General features: G+C 47.1%; 1 protein-coding gene across 1 annotated transcript in view; it reads left to right on the top strand.

Annotated features, from left to right (window-relative positions):
• Positions 1–827: 827 nt before the first annotated feature.
• The window catches only part of GAS7 (growth arrest specific 7), a 236,213-nt gene continuing 214,816 nt past the window's right edge, over positions 828–22,224 (top strand). The window contains exon 1 of the mRNA XM_060252647.1: positions 828–1,046. Within this exon, the coding sequence (XP_060108630.1) occupies positions 828–1,046 (219 nt within the window). The remainder of the gene's footprint in view (positions 1,047–22,224) is intronic.

The following is a 22,224-nucleotide window of genomic DNA, read 5'->3' as shown; positions in this document are numbered from 1 at the left end:
TGACCCCATAAGGTTCTCAAGACAAGACATTCTGCGGTGACTTGCCATTTGCCTGTCTCTGCGTAGCAGAGTGGACTTCCTGGGTGGACTTCCTTGGTGGTCTTCCATCCGAATACTAAGCAGGACTGATAGTACTCACCTTCCACAGTCTAATGAGACCGGACTAGCCTGGTCCATCGAAGTCAGCGTTGACATGATAATAATTCTTATAGTTTGGAACAACCCATTCGGCTCATGAACAGTGGACCTGCCACGAACGTTTGCCTGCGTTACATTATGCATCGACTCTGATTTAAGTATGCTATTCTTTACAGCACGGGGAGGGGTAAGTTTGCTCCTTTTGCAGCCCTTTCTAAGCTCTCGCAGGCAATCTAAAGTGCGCGGCTCTGGCATCGCCGCAGAATGCGAGCTTCCAAGGAGGCTCCCCGAAGCGTTCACCGGCGCGATACACGTCCTTGCCGAAGGCGCCCCCAGCCAGCGCAGCTCTGCTATGCACTCGACAGTAAGACCGCAGGAACGCGGGCCTTCTGATGCGCCATCGTCACGGGCTTCTTGACGGTCTCAGTGGGCGGGGAGCGGCGGCGGCCTTTGGGCAGGGGGAAGGTGCCCCTCTCGGGGGCGAGGGAGGCCGCCCCGTCGTGCTCGCGCTCTCTCGAGGGCAGGCGGCGCTTGGGCGAGGGCGGGCCGGGGGGCGGGGCGCAGAGGGGAGGCGCCGGATCCGCGGGGCGGGGCGGCGGGCTGTGGGCGAGCAGAGGCGCTCGGCTGGGCACCTGTGGCGGCTGCGGGCGAGCCTGCAGGGCCGGGGGGAGCGGCGCCTTTCGCGGGCGATGCCGCCGCCGGGGCAGGAGCGGGCGGCGCCGGCGCCGGGGGCGCGCTGCAGGACGCTGTACCCCTTCTCGGGGGAGAGACACCGGCACGGGCTGCGCTTCGGCGCCGGGGAGCTGCTGACCTTCCTGCAGGCGGCGCCCGACGGCGGCTGGTGGGAAGGGGAGAGCGCCGAAGGGCTGCGCGGCTGGTTCCCGGCCAGCTACGTGCAGCTGGTGGAGGTGAGCGCCGCCGAGGGCTGCCCGGGCTGGGGGGCGCGGGGGAGCTGCCGGGGGCCGCCGTGGAGGGGCCCCCGTCGGGGAGGGGAGGGGAGGGGAGGCTGCTCGCCGGCACTGCTGGGCTGTCTTGATGGGGTGGGTGGGGAGGCTGCTTGGATTGACTAGAGGTGCCGGGCCGGGGGCGTCGACGTGAAGCCGGGAGAGGAGCTGCTGCGATTTGGGCGGGGGGAGGAGAGGCGGGGGCAGTTGCTGCGGGCCAGGGCGAGCCGAGCGTCCTTAGCGCGGCGCTGTGGGACCCGTCGAGGGGCAGAGGATGGTTTGGAAGCGCCTGCTCGATGACAGCTCTCTTCTGGTATGCGGAGGTGGGCTACAGAAGGCTGTGGGGAGCTGCATCGGGTGCGGGGGCGTTGTCGCCGGGCAGCTGGGTGTAGTGGCGAAGGGTGCGGACTCTGATCTGGGAGAGCCGGGTTTGGTTCCCCGCTCCTCCGCTTGCAGCTGCTGGGATGGCCTTGGGTCAGCCAGAGCTCTCTTCTCTGGGAGAACCGGGTTTGATTCCCCGCTCCTCCGCTTGCAGCTGCTGGAATGGCCTTGGGTCAGCCGGAGCTCTAGCAGAGAGCCAGTTTGGTGCAGTGGTTAAGAGCACGGACTCTTCTCTGGGAGAACCGGGTTTGATTCCCCGCTCCTCTGCTTGCACCTGCTGGAATGGTCTTGGGTCAGCCAGAGCTCTCTTCTCTGGGAGAACCAGGTTTGATTTCCCCGCTCCTCCGCTTGCAGCTGCTGGAATGGCCTTGGGTCAGCCAGAGCTCTGGCAGAGAGCCAGTTTGGTGCAGTGGTTAGGAGCACGGACTCTTCTCTGGGAGAACCGGGTTTGATTCCCCCCTCCTCCACTTGCAGCTGCTGGAATGGCCTTGGGTCAGCCAGAGCTCTGGCAGAGGTTGTCCTTGAAAGGGCAGCTGCTGTGAGAGCCCTCTCCAGCCCCACCCACCTCACAGGGTGTCTGTTGTGGGGGAGGAAGGGAAGGGAGATTGTGAGCCGCTCTGAGACTCTTCGGAGTGGAGGGCGGGATATAAATCCAATATCTTGTGTAAGGAATGGGTGTTTTTCCTCTGGGTAGTTTTTTTTTCTGTGCCTCTTGACCGTAGTCAGATTTCCAAGATGTGTCTTGGTATCCTCATACTCGTTCTGCAGTGTGAAGAAAGGCTGTTTTGAGAAGCACCTCTCCCACTGTTTGGTTTGTACCTCAGAAGAGCTCTCCACATTCCTGAGCATAGCTTTCCCAAGGTGTGTGGCTAGACTCCCCCGCCCCCTTTTAAACCAGGCATGAGGTGTCTCTTCCATGTAGGGGCCTTTGATGTAATATATGTTCTGGTAAAAGATCCACGATGAGATATCTAGCTTTCCCCCATGCATCAGTGCAGAATAAAAAAGAACCTTGCTGAACAGCAGAGCACTCTCATGACTGTTTTGCCGATGTTCTGCTGTAATGGGCAAAGATCTTGCCAGAAAGACAAGGCTAGTTTTTTTTTTTTAAAGTAACTGCTACTTCTTCCTGGTAGGATGGATATTCTGCATATCACATATTCCTATGGGTCTAACTCCATTGTCATTAATTCACACAGTGCTCGTTAATTTTTTAAAAAGCCCACCCAGTTTTGTCGACCTTGATATTAAAGTTCTGTTGGAAGAGGGCAGTGTTTACAGCAGGGGTCCTCAAACTTTTTAAATAGGGGGCCAGTTCACTGTCCCTCAGACTGTTGGAGGGCCGGACTATAGTAAAAACAAAAACTGTCTATGGTGGTGGCTGCCGTTACTATACAAGGACGCGGGCCGTCAGTTCTCCGTCTTCTGCATCTCTCTCCCTTCCCAATACCACACACCCCGGCCTGGGAACTCACCTCACCTCGGTATCGCCTCACACTCTGTCTCCGCCGCCTCAGCCCAGTGCTGGAAGTGTGCGTTGCTAACGCGAGTTTAGGTTGAACATCGCTTCCGGTCTGATTTTGCCATAACCCGGCGGGCCGCATAAATGTCCTCAGCGGGCCGCATCTGGCCCGCGGGCCGTAGTTTGAGGACCCCTGGTTTACAGTTTGGCTACTTTCTGATAGATCAGTGGGTTGATCCGTGGGAGCTGAGAGGGAGTGACAGAAGGAAAGCAGCCTTTGTTTAAAGCTTTGCTAGATATATGTGACACACGTTCCGATTAAAATGCATGAACTTTTACTTCGGCAGGGTTTATTTCTTAAATAATCAGCTCGTCTCAGCTCATGCAATTCAGTTCTAAGATGTGCACTGCTGAGCAAGTGCAGTTGAATGGCATTAATGTAATGCTCCATATCAGATGTAAGCCAGTCTTGTCATTTACATGTTGATGATGTTGTTAGCGATTGTGAGGAAAGCTATTAGCTTGGTATGGATCCGGGTGGGTAGCTGTGTTGGTCTGAGGCATCATAATAAAGTTAGAGTCCGGTAGCACCGTTTAAGATCAACATTTTATTCAAGGTGTAAGCTGTTGCGTGTACACACACACACTTCTTCAAATGGGAGAAAAGCATTCAAATGTATAGATGATGTTGATAGAAACCCCCCCCCCCCCAAAAAAACCAAATTAACATATAACATGATGTAGACATTTTGAGACAAAGCAGGGACAACAAGCAAAGTTCACAGGGTCAACAGCTGTATGGATCCAATTAGAGAGAACAACAGTTGAAGCAATAAACATGTCAAAATATGAGAAAAATGTGTAAGAGAATCTTTTCTAATTGTGGGGAAAGTTAACTTTATGATGCCTACCTGCATCCCTTCAAGTGCAATAGTAACAATTCCTATGTGTTGTTCTAAATACTATACCAATATGTTGTTCTTAGATGTGTTGCGTCTGAAAAAAATCTATACCTATAAATTGCATCCTATTACAAACAGTATTCCATTGTATTATTCAAAAGAGAAAAAAGAGATAGGAATGCATTAAAATATGTAGGATGTATAGTCCTTTCAGAGGATGTATAGAAGAGAGAGAGAGAGAGAGAGAGAGAGAGAGAGAGAGAGAGAGAGAGAGAGGCTGTATAGGCCTTACAGAGGATGTATAGTCCTTCTTGGTGAGAATGAGTTTACTATATGTAATGAGATAAGAAACCAATATCCCTGTTAAGTCCTGGGTGGGTGTTTGTTCCAAGTTTGGCAATAACTTGTGTGATTCAGCAATTTCCCTTTCCGTTCTGTTCCTGAAGTTCTTTTGCAATAAAACAGCTACTTTGACATTACCCATTGTATGTTCTGGGAGGTTAAAATGTTCTCCTACAGTTTTCTCAATCTTGTGGTTCCTGATGTCAGATTTGTGTCCCATTTTGGCATAGGGTTTGTCCTATGTAGAGAACTGAAGGGCATTGTTGGCATTTAATGGCATATATAATGTTAGAAGATGAGCAACTGAATGAGCCTGAGATAATGTAGTTGATGTTGTTGGGTCCAGTGATTGTGTTGTCTGGGTGTATCTGGCAGCAAAGTTGGCATCTGGGTTTAATTTAATTTAATTTTTAGATTTATATCCCGCCTAATCCTGCAAGCAGGCTCAGGGCAGCTTGCAACAATAAAACAACAGAGTTAAAATAATATCATAAAAACAGACATTACAAAACAGGAGCAGCACAGTAAACAATCTTACAGACATCGGCGGTAAACAGCATGTGGCTGATGGCTAACAGCATCGCATGACACCATAATGATGAAATGCTGGGGAAAGTGATGACTTTCAAGGACACCCGCTGGATTAATGAAAAGCCTGGGGGAAGAGCTCCATCTTATTGGCCCTGCAAAACCTTGATAAGTCCCATAAGGCCTGGATCTCCAGCGGGAGCTCATTCCACCAGGTAGGGGCCCAGACCGAAAAGGCCCTAGCCCTTGTTGAAGCCAGTCAGGCATCCTTAGGACCAGGGACTATGAGGAGATGTTGAGCAGCAGACCTCAGAGCCCGGGGGGACGGTGGGGTTCATATGGGGAGAGGCGGTCCTGGAGATATGCAGGCCCCTGGCTGTAAAGGGCCTTAAAGGTTAGGACCAAACACCTTGAACCAGATCTGGTACTTGAGAGGTAGCCAGTGCAGTTTGCGCAGCACTGGATGCATCCGTGCCCGCATAGGCCTTGATGCCAACAACCGAGCTGCTGCATTCTGCACCCGCTGGAGTTTCTAGAGCAGGGTCAAAGGAAGCCCCACATAGAGAGAGTTACAATAGTCTTATCTGGAGATGACCATTGTATGAACCACTCTGGCTAGATCATGGGAGGTAAGGTAGGAGGCCAACTGCCAGGCGTGCCTTAGATGGAAAAAGGCAGCTCTTGCAGGGGTGGTGACCTGTGCCTCTATAGATAGAGCCATCCAGAAACACCCCCCAGGTTCTTCATCTCTGTCGATGGCATCAATTGGGTGCCATCGAAGGGTGGGAGCCTGACCCAGACACAGGACTTCTGTCTTTGATGGATTCAGTTTCAGCCAGCTCTGACACAACCAACCAGCCACAGCCTGCAATACCTCACCCACTTCTTCAGGGGCAGAGTCCAGGCAACTGCCCATAAGCAGATAGAGCTGGGTGTCCTCAGCATATTGGTGACAACCCAGCCCATGTCTTCGGACCATTTGGGTGAGGGGGCGCATCTAGATATTAAATAGCATCGGGAAAAGGATTGCCCCCTGTGGCACTCTGCATTCTAGAGGGTGCCGCTGGGACAATTCCCCCCCCCCCCCCGAGAACCACCCTCTGTCCCCGACCATGGAGAAAGGAGATCAGCCACTGTAAGGCTAGTCCCCAAATCCCTGTGTCGCTGAGGCGGTAGGCCAACACCTCATGGTCCACCGTATCAAATGCTGCTGACAGATCTAACAGTATCAGCAGTGCTGAACTGCCACGATCCAGAAGCCTCTGGAGGTCATCTACTAAGGTGATCAGCACCTCCTCTGTCCCATGGGCAGGGCGAAAGCCAGACTGGGAGGGGTCCAGGGGGTCAGTTTCCTCCAAGAAAGCCTGGAGCTGCATTGCCACTGCCTTCTCCACTACCTTGCCCAGGAACGGTGATTTCAATACCGGGCGGTAGTTAGTAAGGACCTTAGGGTCCAAAGATGGTTTCTTCAGGAGAGGGCGAACCACTGCCTCCTTCAAACCCCCCAGGAATGTCCCTGATAACAGGGAAGCATTGATTATCTCCTGTGGGGGAATCCCTACCTCATTGCCGCTGGGCAGGAATCAAGGGCGCAGGTGGTCAGTTTCACAGCCACCAGAGTCTTGTCAACCTCCTCTTGAGAGAGTGGGCTGAACTGGTCCAGGACCAGACCCAGAGACGGGCAAGGGGCCTCCAGTTCACATATTGTATCAAATGTAGCTGGGAGGTCACAGCAGAGCAATGAGATTTTATCTGCAAAATGATTCGTAAAAGCCTCATAGCCAATTCCCTTGCATTGAGAGTGCCTTGAGGCAAAGAAGTCAAAGACCGAATTAATCTGAATAATTGTGCTGGGCGCGATTTTGCAGATGCAATGGAGGCCGCATAGAACTCCTTTGTAGCCTTCATAGCCATCTCATAGGTCTGAGCAAAGGACCTCTAGGATGCCCTCGAAGCTTCATTGCGAACTCTTCGCCACACTCTCTCTAGCCATCTCAGCTCTCGCTTCATCGGCCTCAGCTCCACGGAATACCAAGGGGCCGAGTGATCACAGGGGCAAAGAGGATACCAGGGGGCGACCACATCGATGGCTGAGGAAAGACGGTCATGCCAGTCTTCCACTAGACCATCTAGTGGGCCACCAGGGGGAATCAGATCCCACAGAGCCCTTTGGAATGCATTAGGATCCATCAGGCTCTGCGGGTGAGCGTGAATGCACTCGCCGCCTAAACAGGGAGGGCTAGGTGCGCATATCCAGGCTTTCAAGGCAAAGTGGTCTGACCATGGCACTGTATCCGTGGTAATACAGTCCACCATAATCCCTGAGACAAAGATAAGATCCAGCATGCGTCCTGCTTGATGTGTGGGAGCCAAAACAAATTGGGAGAGCCCTAGTGTCACTAGGCCCTTAGCCTGCAAGGAGGCTGCGTCATCAGCATGGATGCTGAAGTCCCCCAGAACTGAAAGTCTGGAGTACTCCAATGCCCAGGCAGACACTGCCTCCATCAGGCCAGGCAGGACATTGGCTGGGGTGTTAGGTGGACGATACACCTGCCAAATGGCCAAGCTCTACTTGGCTTCCCACACCAGGCCCACATATTCAACGCCGGCTATCTTTGTGTCAGGGAGTGCCCTGAAGGAATAAGAATCCCAGATCAGAAACACCACCCCTCCTCCCCCCGCCCATCTGTTTGAGACTGGTGGAGGGCCGAGAAACTGAGGGGGGGGGGTGTCAGCTGCCACAGGGCAACTGTTCGCTGTCCAGTACCCAGGTCTCGGTCACGCAAGTCAGGTCTACCTCCTCTGTCGACTGAAAAAGAGATGTCTATGATATCCCCAATTAATTGGGAACACACAACCTATCCACCTCCCTCCCACAACTCTGACCACTGTTATTCGGAGGGGCTTGCTAATCTCTGTTGCTGGACCCAAGTTCTTTGATCATCTTCGCTCCACAGGAGCACACCAGGGCAGTCTTTCTCCCGATGCAGATGCAAAAGGCTTCAGGTTTTTACGTCTGGCATCATCATTAGGGTTTGTAGAATCTTTCGGGCTCAAGTGCTGTGTTCTACTGGAGAAAGTTTTCCTTCCAGAGTGCCGAAGTGCTCAAGTGCTCTTTTTGCTGCATAGGTAACACTGCATCTCCTTATTACTGCTCTCTGCTGACCAAGTTTCTGAAATGGTTCTTATGTGTTGTTTATTTCTCTATCAGTGTGTAATCGCACTCAGTTAGCTTGTTCCTGTTAGGCCTGTTTTAGACGATGGAGGAGTGACTATTTATACTGTAAGACCTGCCAGTGTATGTGGTAGTGTGTTATCTATGGTAATTTAAAAGCAAATAGTATGTGTTAAGTTAATATAATTGTCCCCGGGACTTTATTTGAGCTGGAACACACAGGAACGCAGTTCCGACTGGCTTGGCATCAGGGGGTGTGACCTAATATGCAAATTAGTAACTGCTGGGCTTTTTGTAGAAAACAAACAAGGGGCAAATGATGGTGATGACAGGGGTGTGGCCTAAGTTCCTGCTGGACTTTTTTCCTACAAAAAAAGCTCTTGATTGTCCCCAAATTCATTATCAACATAGTTTCTTCATCTGTGTACATTTATGCCTCTGCAGTAAAACTTTTGAGGAAGCTGAATGATGAGGAATAGGAACTTCAATAGACATATATAGTAAAATTCTAATAAGATATATCTAGGAGATAAAAAGTAAATAAGAAAGAGGGATACCAGGGACAGGTGTAAGAGAGAACAGGACATCTATAGGAAGTGTTAGAATGTGTATATTCTTCCAACTCTCCTCCTTCCAATGACTCCCATCCTCAGTCTCTTTTGCTGATACATTAGCTCAGAGTTTGTCCTTCTGTCTTCTGCCATCTTCGTCCTTTCTTAACAATTCCTCTCTGTGCTGAAGCCTTAAGTTTTTATTATCAGAATACAATTGATGAAAGCTATGAATGGATCACCGATGCTAATCCACTGCTGTCAGGTTGCATCATTAGACCTCTTCAGACTTAACCCACATAACTCAAGCTGCGCTATGCTACTGCAAGGGACAAGAAGGATGCTCCATCCCAAAAGTGTCTACAGAGCAAATAACTCCAGAACTACATACCCCTCCCATCTCACTCATTTAAATTATGCAAAGATACAGTAATTTGCAAAATTAATTTCCTCTTATATGATAGGCAAGAATTCCCACACTAGCAGGGATATTGTTTGTGAATACTACAAGCAATTTTGACTTTCTTTTTATAGCTATTGATTAGATTAGATTAGATTTATAGACTGCCCTTCTTACGTATAGGACTCAGGGCTGTGAACAACATATCCAATAAATACATTGCAATCGGATTAAACAATTAAAAGCAATAGACAGATTCTGTAACTATTTCAGATGGCATTTAAAGGACCCATTTATGTCCTTATTTCAAGAGGGGAGAATGGGGGAGGCAAGGTTCACTGGAATACCATTGCTGTCTTCAACCATAGGCCTGGGGGAACATCTCTGTTTTATAGGCCCTGCAGAAGTGCACTAGATCCTTCAAGGCAAAGATGTCATTAGAGAGTTCCACCAGGCCAGTGCCAAGACCAAACACCTGGCTCTGGTTGAGATCAGTCCAGGTATCTTTTGGGCCAGGAATCGCTAGGAAGTTATTCTCTCCAGAACACAGTGCCCTTTAGGGGCATAGCAGGAGAGGAGTCTCATAGATACATTGGTCCCAGACCATTTAGGGCCTTAAAAGTTAGTATCAAGACCTTGAATCTGATCTGGTATTCATCCTGGAGCCAGCACAGCTGGGTAAGCACTGGTTGAATGTGTGCTGTCAGAAGGGTTCCAGTAAGGACCCAGGCTGCTGCATTCTGGACCAGTTGTAATTTCTGTGTCAGCCTCAAGGATCGCTCTGTGCAGAGTGAGTTACAGTAGTCTGACCTGGAGAATCACAGAATCATAGAGTTGGAAGGGATCATCTAGTCCAACCCACTGCACAAGGCAAGAAATTCACAACTCCTTTCCCCTCCATACCCCTGAGTGGCCCCTGTTCCATGCCCAGAAGATGGCAAAAAACCCCTCCAGGATCCTTGTCCAAACTGGCCTGGAGAAAATTGTTTCCTGACCCCAATCAGCATTTCCCTGGGTGTGTAAGAAGAGGCCACAAGAAATAAGCAATGATGCAACGCTTGCTGCCCTCCCGCTAATGATCTGGCTAGGTTCATGGAATCAGCATTTCTGTCAGATGGCTATCTGGCCTCTGTTTAAAAAACTCCAAAGAAGGAGAGCCCACCACCTCCTGGGGAAGCCTTTGCATGGATTACTGTGGCTAGATCAGAGTGAGACTGGAAGGGGGGCAATTGCCTGATCTGATGCAGCTTGAGAGACACCAGTCTAGCAACATTTGTGATCTGGGTCTCCACTGACAAGTAGGCATCCAGAAGCACACCCAAGCTCTTGGTGGTTGGACTCGGTACCAGTGGTAGGGGTACATTGTCAAGAGCCGGGAGGACACCTCAGTCCTAAAGCCCCTCTGTCTGGCTGCAGAATCTCCATCTTGAATAGATTCAGGTGGCTCTGTTTCAGCCATACAAACATAGCTTCCAGTCCTTCGGCCAGAATAGCTGGGGCCCTGAATAATTAATGAATACCCCTATAATAATGAATAAAAGCATACTTTTGCCTTTAAAATTAAGATGTCTGATGCAACCCTTCGTTAGAGGCCATACAGCCCAAGTGGGTGCGAATTCAAGGTTGTAAATTAGATTAGAGACAGTGACCTCATTGAGGCCTCTGAATGTGTATTAGATAACAAAGAGGCCTTAGAGAAGCTTCTTGCTGAAGCTGATAATGCATGGAGACAGGAGGTATGGAAAAGTACTGAAGAGAGATACAAGGGATGGAGAATGTTAAATCAGATAACTTGTGAAGCCTGTGCCTGTATGAATAAAAACTGACTGTTTGTGGGATAATTTTAACTTAGTCATTTCAGAGGCTTATGGCCGGCTAAGTGCTGCTTTAGTTGCCAAAGTAAAATTCGTTTCATACCAGCAATGTGTGCGGACCTCGTTATTTCTCTGCTTCAGCGGCATCTGGCTGGCTGTCCATCAGCAGGTACAGCTGGGTGTCATCCACATGCTGATGGCAACCCAGCCCGAAACTCCACACTAGCTGGGTGATGGGGTGCATATAGATATTAAACAACATTGCAGAGAGGATAGTCCCCTGAGGGACCCCACATATCAAGGGGTGTCGAGGAAACACCTTCTTTCCTAGTATCACACTCTGCCCTTGCACCTGGAGAAATGAGGTAACCTATTTAAAGGCCACCCCACAACTCCAGTGTGAGTCACTGGGTCAACAAGTCATGGTCAGCCGTGTCGAGCACTGCTCTAACAGTACCAGTAGTGCCGACCTGCCTTAATCCAGTTGTTTGTGAAGATTTTCTGTGAAGGTGACCAGTGCCATCTGCCTCATGGCCAGGGTGGAAGCTGGACTGGAATGGGTCTAGGGCTGATGTGTCCTCCAGGAAACTCTGGAGCTGATCTGCCACTGCTCTCTCAATTACCTTACCCAGAAACAAGAGGTTTGAGACTGGGTAATTGGCAAGATCCATGGGATCCAAAGATTGTTTCTTTAAGAGTGTTGTTTTCACTCTTGTAAAAAGTGAACATGGAATTTAGGGAAAAATAAGACAGCGTATTGGTTTGGCATCCTATAATGCATGTTTAGCTTTTAATGCCTTCTAGCCTCTATAGCAGCCTGTAATTCAGAACGTAGAAGTGTCCCATAACAGTTTGTTTTGTCTTCCTTTTTGTTAACAGGCATTGTTATTAACTCCTGTTTCATTTGAACTGGAAATGATTAATGGCTTATGAGGTTATGCAAAACATGTAGCTTGACAGTATTATGTACTTTCTAAGTCTGGGCCTGAAAAAGTGAATTGCCATGGAATGGCTCAGAGTTTTATATAGATACATTTGATAATGGAATAGCGACTCTTGTGCAACATTAATATCGTGTGCAATCCAATTGTTTGGATGTATGTATCAAGCTTACCCCTCCCCTGTCTTTTGACTGATGACTTTGAGAAAACATTTACGTAAAAAAGCAAAAGGCAGTGTAAATTCTGCTCCAGTGAAAATTGTCAGGTCTTTTTATAGCTGCTGTCACTTCTCAAACTGCACATCCCTCTTATAAAGCATAATGTGTTATTCCAGTAGTGATGAAGACAGCTTGGAAACTGGAGCTTCTGCCAGTACCCATCCATTTGCTGCAAGTTGTTGTCTTCAATAGCAGGTTTATGTGTCAACTGGAAAGGGGGGTGGGGGGCTGGGACCCAGACTTTTTAAAATAGATCTGCTTGCCTGCCATATAAGAAATTATTTGCTTCCTCTGCATGCTTATCTTTACAAAGTGAAGATGTTTGTCCTGCTGTAGCAATGTTGGGAGTCTTCAGTTAGGCTGGCAAGGGCTATTATTGCAGCAGGAATGCCACCATCTATTAAGGTTACTCCCTGAAATTGTAAGAAAGACAAACTTGAGATTCTGAGATGGTAAGGCAGTAGTGGTCTATTAGACACTTGTTAGCTTAGTGCCTCACCTGTTCATTGGACTGGATAGCGATCCCCTGCCCATTGAGGCTTTTTCTTCTAGTATTTCTTACTTCTGTAGTCTGCCCTTTCTACTATGCACATAACTGCCCTGCCCACATTCCACAAAAACAATCTCAACCAGAAGCAAAGGTTGGTAATAGCTGCTAAGCAGGTGATCAGTCTCCTCGAGGTAGAAAGTAGATGTCCATGTTCTTTGGTTGGTTAAGTGCAAACATTTATAATTATAGCAGTCTGCTACATGCGGAGATCAGGTAGTTGCTAGGCATTAAAAAGAGTAGCTAGTCCCTGGTCCCCACTATCAATCTATAACGTAATTTTTCCTCCCTTTTTTGTAAGTGCTTAAGAGGACCGTAAACTCAATTTTAAGGAACTGAGATCAGATTTCTTTTTCAAAATACATATTTTTTTTCTTAGTCAGGACTATAAGAATTTTAATTATTTTAAAGAATGCAGATAACTTTTTAAAAATGACATCTTTTAGTAATAAAACACATGGCAAGATGGCAAATCCCAGCTCCCTCATTCATTGGATGTAGGGTATCCACTATTGGCTAATTAACCGTCTGTCACCATCTCTGACCTCCCATTGGCTGACTCCCCTGCCTCCACCTGTTGTAGGCCCAGGAATGTTGAACAAACCATCAAAACAGTCTTACCTCAGAAAGAGACACATCTCCAATGCTTCTCTTTGTCTTCTCTGTCAACCAGCCTCAGAAAGGTCTACCGCTCTACTGTGGCCTCACAAAAGGCATCATGGCTGCCACCTGCAACAGACCTCTGCCACCCTGTCAATTGCCACCACAGACAGCGTCCCACACCTGCAGCCTCCGAAGGCCGTTGAAACAGCCAGGGAGTCTAGCACCACTGGGTGTTTCCTCAGAGGGCATGGCTGTCCCACTTTTACTGTCTTTCCTGCCTCTTTCCTGTCACTCCCTCCTCCCCTCTGCCTCACCCCAGGATGGTTGCCTAAGAAGGAGATAGGGAAGCCTCACAAGGTTGTTGTTCAGATCAAGGGATGGGAGGAAGAAGAATGAGAATGATGTAAGCTGCTTTGGTCCCCCCCCACTGTGAAGAAAGACTGTCCTTTTCCTATGTATAGGTTGCAGGTTGCCAGCTCCAGGCTAGGAAATTCCTAGAGATTTAAGGAGTGGGGCCTAGAGAGGGTGAGGTTTAAGGAGGTGGTGGGGGGACTCAGGTATAATGTGATTTCCTCCTGGGGAACCACTTTTGCCAGTCTCCAGGTGAGGGCTGGTGATCACTCAGAATTACAAGTTACTCTCCAGATGGCAGAGATCAGCTTCCCTTGAGGTGGTGGTGGGGAGTGAATGCCTTCACTTGGGTGGGTGGGAGGACAGCAAGGTTGGGGTGGGGACACTCACCCAGAACCTTCTTCTAGAGCGCATTTTTCTTCACAACGAGCCTTACTCCTAGCATTGTCATAAGACAAGGGACCACTTGTGTTAAGTAAACCATTACCAGAACTATTCACCAGAATTGCTTACTCCTCATTCCTGTTGGGCAGTGTCTTGGTTTAACTGGGTTGAGTTGTTGAACAACAGAAGGATGCAAATGGAGATTCAATTGCTGATTACACTAGGAATGGGTGTTAAGTAGCCCCTTCCTTAGGTGTTGACTTACACTGGAGAGTCAATATTGCTAGTCTTCGTTCAATTGAAAATATTGCCCCATTTGAAAATTACTTAACAGTCAGGGATCTGAATTGTTAAAACTTTGCTGAACATAGAAGTTTATGTTCTGTTGCAAAGTAAGCCTATTCGGTAGAAAATGGAGTAAAATAGTCTTGAGAATTTATGGTGTAGTACTCACTCTGCCATGGGCGCTCACTGGGTGACTTTGAGCTGGGCTACCTCACAGGGGTTTTGTGAGGATAAAGTGGAGGAAAGGGGAATTAGGTAAGCTTCTAGACAGCTTTGGGTCACTAGGCAGGACATTAATTAAATAAATCAATACTGTGTTGTTTAATTACCATGAACAGAAGTGTAAAACCTCCACAGCTTTCTATACTAAGTCAGATCATTGGTCTATCTAGCTCTATATTGCCCGTTCTGACTGGCAGTGGCTCTCCATGGTTGAGCACGAACTTTCCAAGCATGTGCTATGTGAAACCCTTTAACCTAGAGATATAAGGGATTGAATTCCTAGTGAGAAGATGTAACATGGGGGCTAATATTGGATCATAAAATGAATCTGTGAGCTTGGCTTTGGTGGTGCTGGAATATGCACCACACTTTCTTTCCTCAAGAACACTGCTTGCAATATGACACACTGCAGTATCGTGGGCTGTGGTTCCTTTATGCAGTCATGCTGATGCTGGAATTTGAAGTAGAGGGTGGAAAAGTCAAGAGGAACTGGAATAAAGGATATGAATACTCAGCTTTGCTAACACATGAATGATTCAAGCCACAAGAAAGTTTATTTACTATGGAAACAAGATTAAGCAGAGCAACTCAGAAGTTGTCCATTTTATTCAACAATGCTGACTCCCAGAATAGGGTTCTCAGAATTGTAGCCTGTATGAATTAACGTTTGGGTGAGTGGAGTTTTGATAATAGTTTGTGAATAATGCACCAGGTACTGGAAGTGTGTCTTTGTGCTAAAACAACCTGCTGTAAAGGCCCAGAGAGTGTCTTGTGTATGCATTTTAATTCTAAAGCAAAATATCGACACATCGAATAAGCTGATTATTGTCTGTTCTGTCTGTGCATGCCTAATGTATAGAGGGTTTGTTTTCTACTGAGCTCTATAAATCTAGAATAATCCAGGTGAGAATAACTCTGAGAACGTCTTTCTCTAATAGGTACTTTGGAAATGCCTAATCTCTGATAAATTCTTCAGAGCTAAACATAATCCAGCAGGCCACCCAGTTTTATGTGAGCATTTTCCTGTACTGGAAGTAGCTGATGTAGTTTCTTAAGCCCTAAATATGAATGAATGTCTTGCAAGAGAAAGGAATATGAACTGCTAACAGGAAGAAGCAAGTGAGGGACTTGTAATGACTTTTACAGGGGGCATCTTGTTTTCCTCCGTATACCCTCCTCCGTATGCCCACAGGTTTATCTTTTCCTGCCCTATAAACTCATACAGCCCCCCCCCCCCCCTTTCCTGCTTCCTTCTTTCTTTCCCACCTGCCAGCCAACCTGTAATTACTTGCCTCCAGGGTTTTTTTTTCTGGGGGAATGCGGCAGAATGGATTTCTGGAACCCTCAGCTGTCACTATACGAAAAAATTCAGTCTTGTATTGGTACTTTTTTATAATTATTCCGTCAAGTATTCCATCAATACTTGTACAATTCCCACAGAAATATATAACCTACATTACATGTTGCCAAGTGCTTATCAATCTGTAGGAATCTGTAGGAATTATAAAGTGAAGGAAAGGCAGTCCAAACGTGTATAAAATAAAATGCGTATAAAAGTTCTGTTCGATCTCACAACAGTGGGAATTGGCAGTGTCCCAGATCAATGAAGCTACAATGACAAGTTGTACATTCATTTCATACAAGGTTTTCTTCCTGGTTGAGAAAGCTTCCCAAAACATCCTTATCTGTACATTCCAGTATGGAACCATTGTTTCAGATTCAGAACTCTCAATGTAATAGTCAGTCATCTGTTAATCTTCAAACCATGCACAAGCCTTTAAGTCTCCACACTTGATACAGGTTGTCCTGAATGGAAGCATGGATTGCGGAGCTGTAAGGAGCCACTGTTTCAACAGTAGCTTCCTTGTAGGCCTGTCATTTGGCTTTCCTGGCCTCTCCCATATCTCTGCTGTCCTCAGAAGGCCCAAAGCAGTATTAGGCATCAGTTAGGGGCCCAGAGCTTCACTTTGAACAGTGTCTTCCTCTTGACCTCCCTAGGATAGCCCAGGAAGTGGGGGAGGGGGGCTGCCCCAGACAGTTCATGCTTCTGAAGTGAGCTCTGATTCAAGAAAATTTATACTAAAATAAGTTTTGTTACTTGTTAAGGTACTATTGGACTTCTCATTTATTTTGCCATGTAGATTAGTAATGAAAACATTACCACCTGTGCTAATTCACCTGCAGCTCAATCTGTGCCTTCAGAAACGAGGTCCTTCTTCCTCCATCTTTTGAATACTTTTTTGTTTGTTGTTCCCTCAGTGATTCCTCCTTCCTCCTTCCTGCGCTGTTTTAGTTGTTTTTATGCTTTTGTTTATATTTTAGTTGTTTTAATAGATTATGATACCCAGGACTTCTTTTCTGGCAAAAGAGGTGCCAGGACTCTCAAGAGGAAAATGAAGAAAGATCACATGGGTGTAGGATTGCCAGCCTCCAGGTGGGGCCTGGAGATCTCCCGCTTTTACAACTAATCTCCAGCTGGCAGAGATCAGCTCCTCTGGAGAAAATGGCTGCTTTGAAAGGTGGACTCTATGGCAGTACACCCTCCTCTCCTGAAACCCCGCCCTCTCCCAGCTCCACCCCCAAAGTCACCAGGTATTTTCCAACATGGACATGGCAGCCCTACCTGGGTGCTCCTCATAAACTTTTAAACTTTTTTTTTTTTAGTTGTGTTTTCGCAAAGAAGTTCTGGAACTCTGTTCTGCTGCGTTTCCCCAGGAAAAATCCTTGGTTATAACTGTGAACTGTTTCAGAAGCCATCCTACCACTGAAATTCAGGGTTCAAATAAAAATAAATACGTATCCATCAATTGTTCTGTTAAGAATTGAAAGCTTATTGGGCATCCAAATGAATTTACATGAGTATAAACTAACTGCTTTGTTAGCAAAGAGGTAATTCTAAGCAGCAACACCAGTAACTCCAAACTATAATTCTGCAACACACTATGTTCCAGAAGGCTGGTGAAATGACCTGTAAGCACTGCACTTTTTAAAATTTGTCACCCAAGGTAAAATGATGGTGTTTTCTGAGTTATTCTCTCACCTGCCTTGTTAAAATCCAGATATAACATTGCCCTGCCCTAATACTAAGGCGGAAAACAGATTTATTACAACAAAAACAACTTTATTTTTCTGGGAAGGGAAAATAATTTGAGGTTATTAATAATCAGCTGTATGCATATGTAACATTGTGAGAGTAAAGCTCGGAATTCCCCGAAAACTTTCTGAATTTGTTTTTAAAAATGCTTATTTCATTTATACCCTACTTTTCTTTCCCATGGGGACCCAAAGTGGCATACAGTGGGTGATACCAGATGGCCGGTTTGGGGCGGCTTGAAGCCAGTTGGAAATAGATCGCCCCGGAGCTTCCGGATAGTGCTTGGGGAAAGGGGTGGGCTGTGGGCACCCAGGGAGCGTCAGGAAAGCTCACGTGTCCCATTTGCGGCTCCCCGGGCACTTTCCAGGCGCTTCCTGGTCTTCCAGATGGCTGGGAGGCGCCTCAGAGGCGCCCCAGCAAAAAAGGCACCACTTTCGAAGTGATGCCTTTTTGAGCCAAGTGGATCGGCCTAGAGGACGGGGTGAGTACGGGACAGGGGCGGGCGGCAGATGTTGCCATCTGGAGATTTTTGGGGGGTCGATCTCAGAGGCGTCTCTGAGTCGACCCAAAGTGCCGGTCTGTTAGCAGCCAATATTATCTTTTCCTCCATTTTATCCTCAGAACAATCCTGTGAGGCAGGTTAGGCTGAGAGTGTGTGACTGGTTCAAGCTTACCTGGCAAGTTGCCATGGCATAGTGGGGATTTGAACCTGTCTCCCAGGTCCTATCCTTGACACACTCTCCCGTGACCCATGCTGGCCAATCTGCCAAGTTTCCCCTCAGGTTTCCCAAAATATTTAAAACTACTCTTGAGCTTTTCAACCCTTAGACCTCAGCCTGCCCTGTGTCTTCTCTCATATCCGAAAGTGTACTTTTGAGAGCTTTAAACTTGCTGGTGCCACTCCAGATCACCAAGCTAACCCAGTCCACTGTGACCTGAAGGGACTGTGAGATAGAATCAGATCCCTCGCTTGGTTAAAGGACATCTCAGCCCTGTCTGCCCCAGTGATAAGACTACTGTATTCATTTCCACACACCCCTATGGCTCGGAGGGCCTTGATTGGCTGGGTCTGTGCCTCTCTCTTTCCTTAGCACACCAATAGAGTAAAAGAGTGATTGGCAGAACAGGTAAAAGGGGATGGACTTGGTTCTGTTTGTCACAGCTTACCATCTGTTCCTTCCTTAACGTACAGTATTGGGTTGGACCCAGAATCTTGCCCTGAAAGCTATGCTGAGTTTAAAAAGGAGATTTGTGGTGAGAGAGAACTGTTTAAAGGCCCCTATTGTTGATGCACAGATGATTTAAAACGCGCCCACCCACCATTAAGTAGTTACTATACCAAAGCACTTTTAAAAACTTGCGAAAGTTATGAAGCAGTTTAATTCCGTGTGGACAACTGCTCAGGAGCAGTCCAGAGTTTATGGAAATGAAGTACCTTGTGAGTCACGGCTTTGGCAAAACCTGGTCCGGGTTAAGCATCATTAAAAAGATTGTACATTTCCTGATGGTCTGTAGATTATAAGAGCTGTGCTTTTGACAGACTGAGGGTGGTCTGTGACACAGCTGAGCTGGCTTTTTGAAATGTGTGAGATGAGAATCTGACCTTTGTACCTACATTATGCCCCTCCCCAGCGCTTTTCAGAGAAAGGTCAAAAAAAGTGGTCTGGCAGAGGGCACAGTCTGAAGAGTTTAGTTTTTCATGGGTTGTATAATTCCTACTTCAGTGAGTCTTGTGGGCATTTTGGACTTCATTTTAAAAAAAAAAACCCCGAACCCTTATCTCCAAAAAGGCAAATAATGAGCCTCATAGGCTTGGTCCTCACCAGCAGTTTATGCCAACACAGGGATGGCTGGCAGGTAGATTTAAAAATCAAATCCAGCTGCCTGACCTGCTCCCGTGCTCACCCCATCCTCCTTCATCTCTGAGGCGGATCAAAAAAGTACCACTTAAGCAGTGGTAGCAAATTCTTCTACTGCACACCATCCACCTTGCCTGGCATCTGAACATGCACAAGCGAGACAGTTGGTGCAAGGGCGTAGACTTTTCAATTTCCCGGGGGCGGGAGGTGCTGGGGCCCAGCCAGAGGCATTTGATCCAGTGACGTCATAGGGAGGAGCCAGTGACATCACAGGGAAGGGCCTCCATTATCACTACCTATGAATTTATAGAGAAGCTCCCTCCCCATAAATTTAGGGAGCACCCCTCCAACAATGCCCATGGACTGGGCCAATACAGGAAAAGGTGGGTGTTTGCCAGTGGTTATAGTGGTAGGAACAATGCAAAGCGATAGAGGAAAATAATAGAATGGGAAGGACAAGAGATCTCTTCAAGAAAATTGGAGAAATCAAGGGAACGTTTTGTGCAAAGATGGCCATGATAAAGGGCAAAAATGGTAGGGACCTAACAGAAGCAGAAGAGATCAGGAAGAGGTGGCAAGAATACACAGAAGAATTATACAAGAAGGATCTCAATGTCCCGGACAACCATGACAGTGAAATCGATGACCTTGAGCCAGACATCCTGGAGTGTGAAGTCAAATGGGCTTTAGAAAGCATTACTAACAACAAAGCGAGCGGAGATGATGGTATCCCAGTTGAGCTATTCAAAGTCCTAAAAGATGATGCTGTTAAAGTGATGCATACATTATGTCAACAGATTTGGAAAACACAACAGTGGCCACAGGATTGGAAAAGGTCAGTTTATATTCCAATCCCAAAGAAGGGTAATGCCCAGGAATGTTCAAACTATCGCACCATTGCACTCATTTCACATGCCAGCAAGGTCATGTTAAAGATCCTACAAGCTAGGCTTCAGCAGTATGTCGATCAGGAACTACCAGAAGTTCAAGCTGGGTTTCGGAGAGGTAGAGGAACTAGAGATCAAATTGCCAACATTCGATGAATTATGGAGAAAGCACGGGAGTATCAGAAAAACGTCTATTTCTGCTTCATTGACTAAGCTAAAGCCTTTGATTGTGTGGATCACAACAAAGTGTGGCAAGTCCTTAAAGAGATGGGAGTAGCAGACCACCTCATATGTCTCCTGAGAAACCTGTATAAGGGTCAAGAAACAACTGTCAGAACGGGATATGGAACAAATGATTGGTTTAGAATAGGAAAAGGAGTTCGACAAGGATGTATATTGTCACCCTGCTTATTTAATTTATATGCAGAGTATATCATGCAGAATGCTGGCCTGGAAGAAGCACAAGCCAGGATTAAGATTGCCGGGAAAAACTTCAACAACCTCAGATATGCAGATGACACTACTCTAATGGCAGAAAGTGAGGGGGACCTAAAGAACCTCTTGTTGAGGGTGAAAGAGGAGAGCACAAAAGTAGGCTTGAAACTCAACATCAAAAAAACTAAGATCATGGCATCTGGCCCCATCACACCTTGGCAAGTAGAAGGGGAAGACATGGAAGTAGTGACAGACTTCACATTTCTGGGGTCCAAGATCACTGCAGATGGTGACTGTAGCCATGAATTTGCTCCTTGGGAGGACAGCTAGTTCTGGCCATCACATTTAAAGGGACTGCACACAACTGGGGATTGGGCAAACTGGAAACTGCAGTGTACTGTTTAGCAAACACTAGAAATTTTCATACTTTCATACCTCCATACTTTCTTTGCCAACAGACACCAAACATATTTAAGTATTGATGTGTTCTGCATATCAAAACCTTAGTAATTAATTTAGAAAGTCCAAAAATACGGCAAATTTTTTTGCAGAAAACTTACCTTTGCAATGTCAATTGTCCTCCTTCAGCTCTCTAGACGGGCCAGATGAAAGGATAGAAAAAGCACCTTTTCTTCATAGATCTGTCCCTACTGATAAGTGGACTCCACCCCTGTTGCCTTATCAAAGTTCTCTTTCCCCACCCACTTGACTGCTCAGATCAAAACAACTTTTCCCAGAGACAAAGATTCACACATATGTGTTTCCTGGGGAGATGTTTACTGTAGTTCAATTAGCATTTGTGAGGAAGGTGCGAAAGAGTCTCTGACGACTGACTTCCTTCTTGGCAGCCAGAGGAAAAAAACACAGAGGGAATAGCTGCTTTACCACTTCACATGCCTTTGAAGGAGACAATTTCAAAGTATTCCCAGCGGGGGCTTAGCCCCCAGGGAAAAAATTCAGGGGTGGCGGGAGGCCCGGAGTCCCTGCGTACTTTATGCCTATGGATTGGTGATGTAAACCCACCAGGCTGCCCCAAGCTGCTTCTGGCTTTTGTAAAAACACAAGACAAAACATATCCACTGAGCACATAAGCCACTAAATGAATGGAAAAAAAGAAACCCAAACCGTGCTAAGGGGATAGTGCGCAAGAGCCATCTGACTGCGCCAAAGTGCACCCCCCCCCCCTGCACGGGATATGGGCAACTCATGCAGGAGTGTCTGACCAGGAATAAGCCACTCCATTTTGAACCAGTCCGATTTGAGACACCCAGAAGGCTAATTGAGCTGTGTATGGTTTTCTTGTGGTGCTAAATGGTTTAGAAATATTTTGTATGTGCTTAGAGGCACTTCCAATTTTTTCCAGACATGACTTGACTTCTCCTGGACGTAGAAATAGGGTTGCCAATCCCCAGGTGGGGGCAGGGGATCCCCCGGTTTAGAGGCCCTCCCCCCGCTTCAGGGTCGTCAGAAAGCGGGAGGAGAGGAGAGAAATGTCTGCTGGGAACTCTGTTATTCCCTATGGAGATTTATTCCCATAGAAAATCATGGAGAATTGATCCGTGGGTATCTGGGGCTCTGGGGGGGCTGTCTTTTGGGATAGAGGCACCAAATTTTCAGTATAGCATCTAGTGACTCTCTCCAAAATACCCCCCAAGTTTCAAAAAGATTGGACCAGGGGGTCCAATTCTATGAGCCCCAAAAGAAGGTGCCCCTATCTTTCATTATTTCCTATGGAAGGAAGACATTGAAAAGGTGTGCCAT

The sequence above is a fragment of the Heteronotia binoei genome, chromosome 13, assembly GCF_032191835.1.
Source record: "Heteronotia binoei isolate CCM8104 ecotype False Entrance Well chromosome 13, APGP_CSIRO_Hbin_v1, whole genome shotgun sequence".
Classification (NCBI taxonomy): Eukaryota; Metazoa; Chordata; class Lepidosauria; order Squamata; family Gekkonidae; genus Heteronotia; species Heteronotia binoei.
Note: the sequence above shows the minus strand (reverse complement) of the source record. Positions and strands in the feature narration are given on the sequence as shown.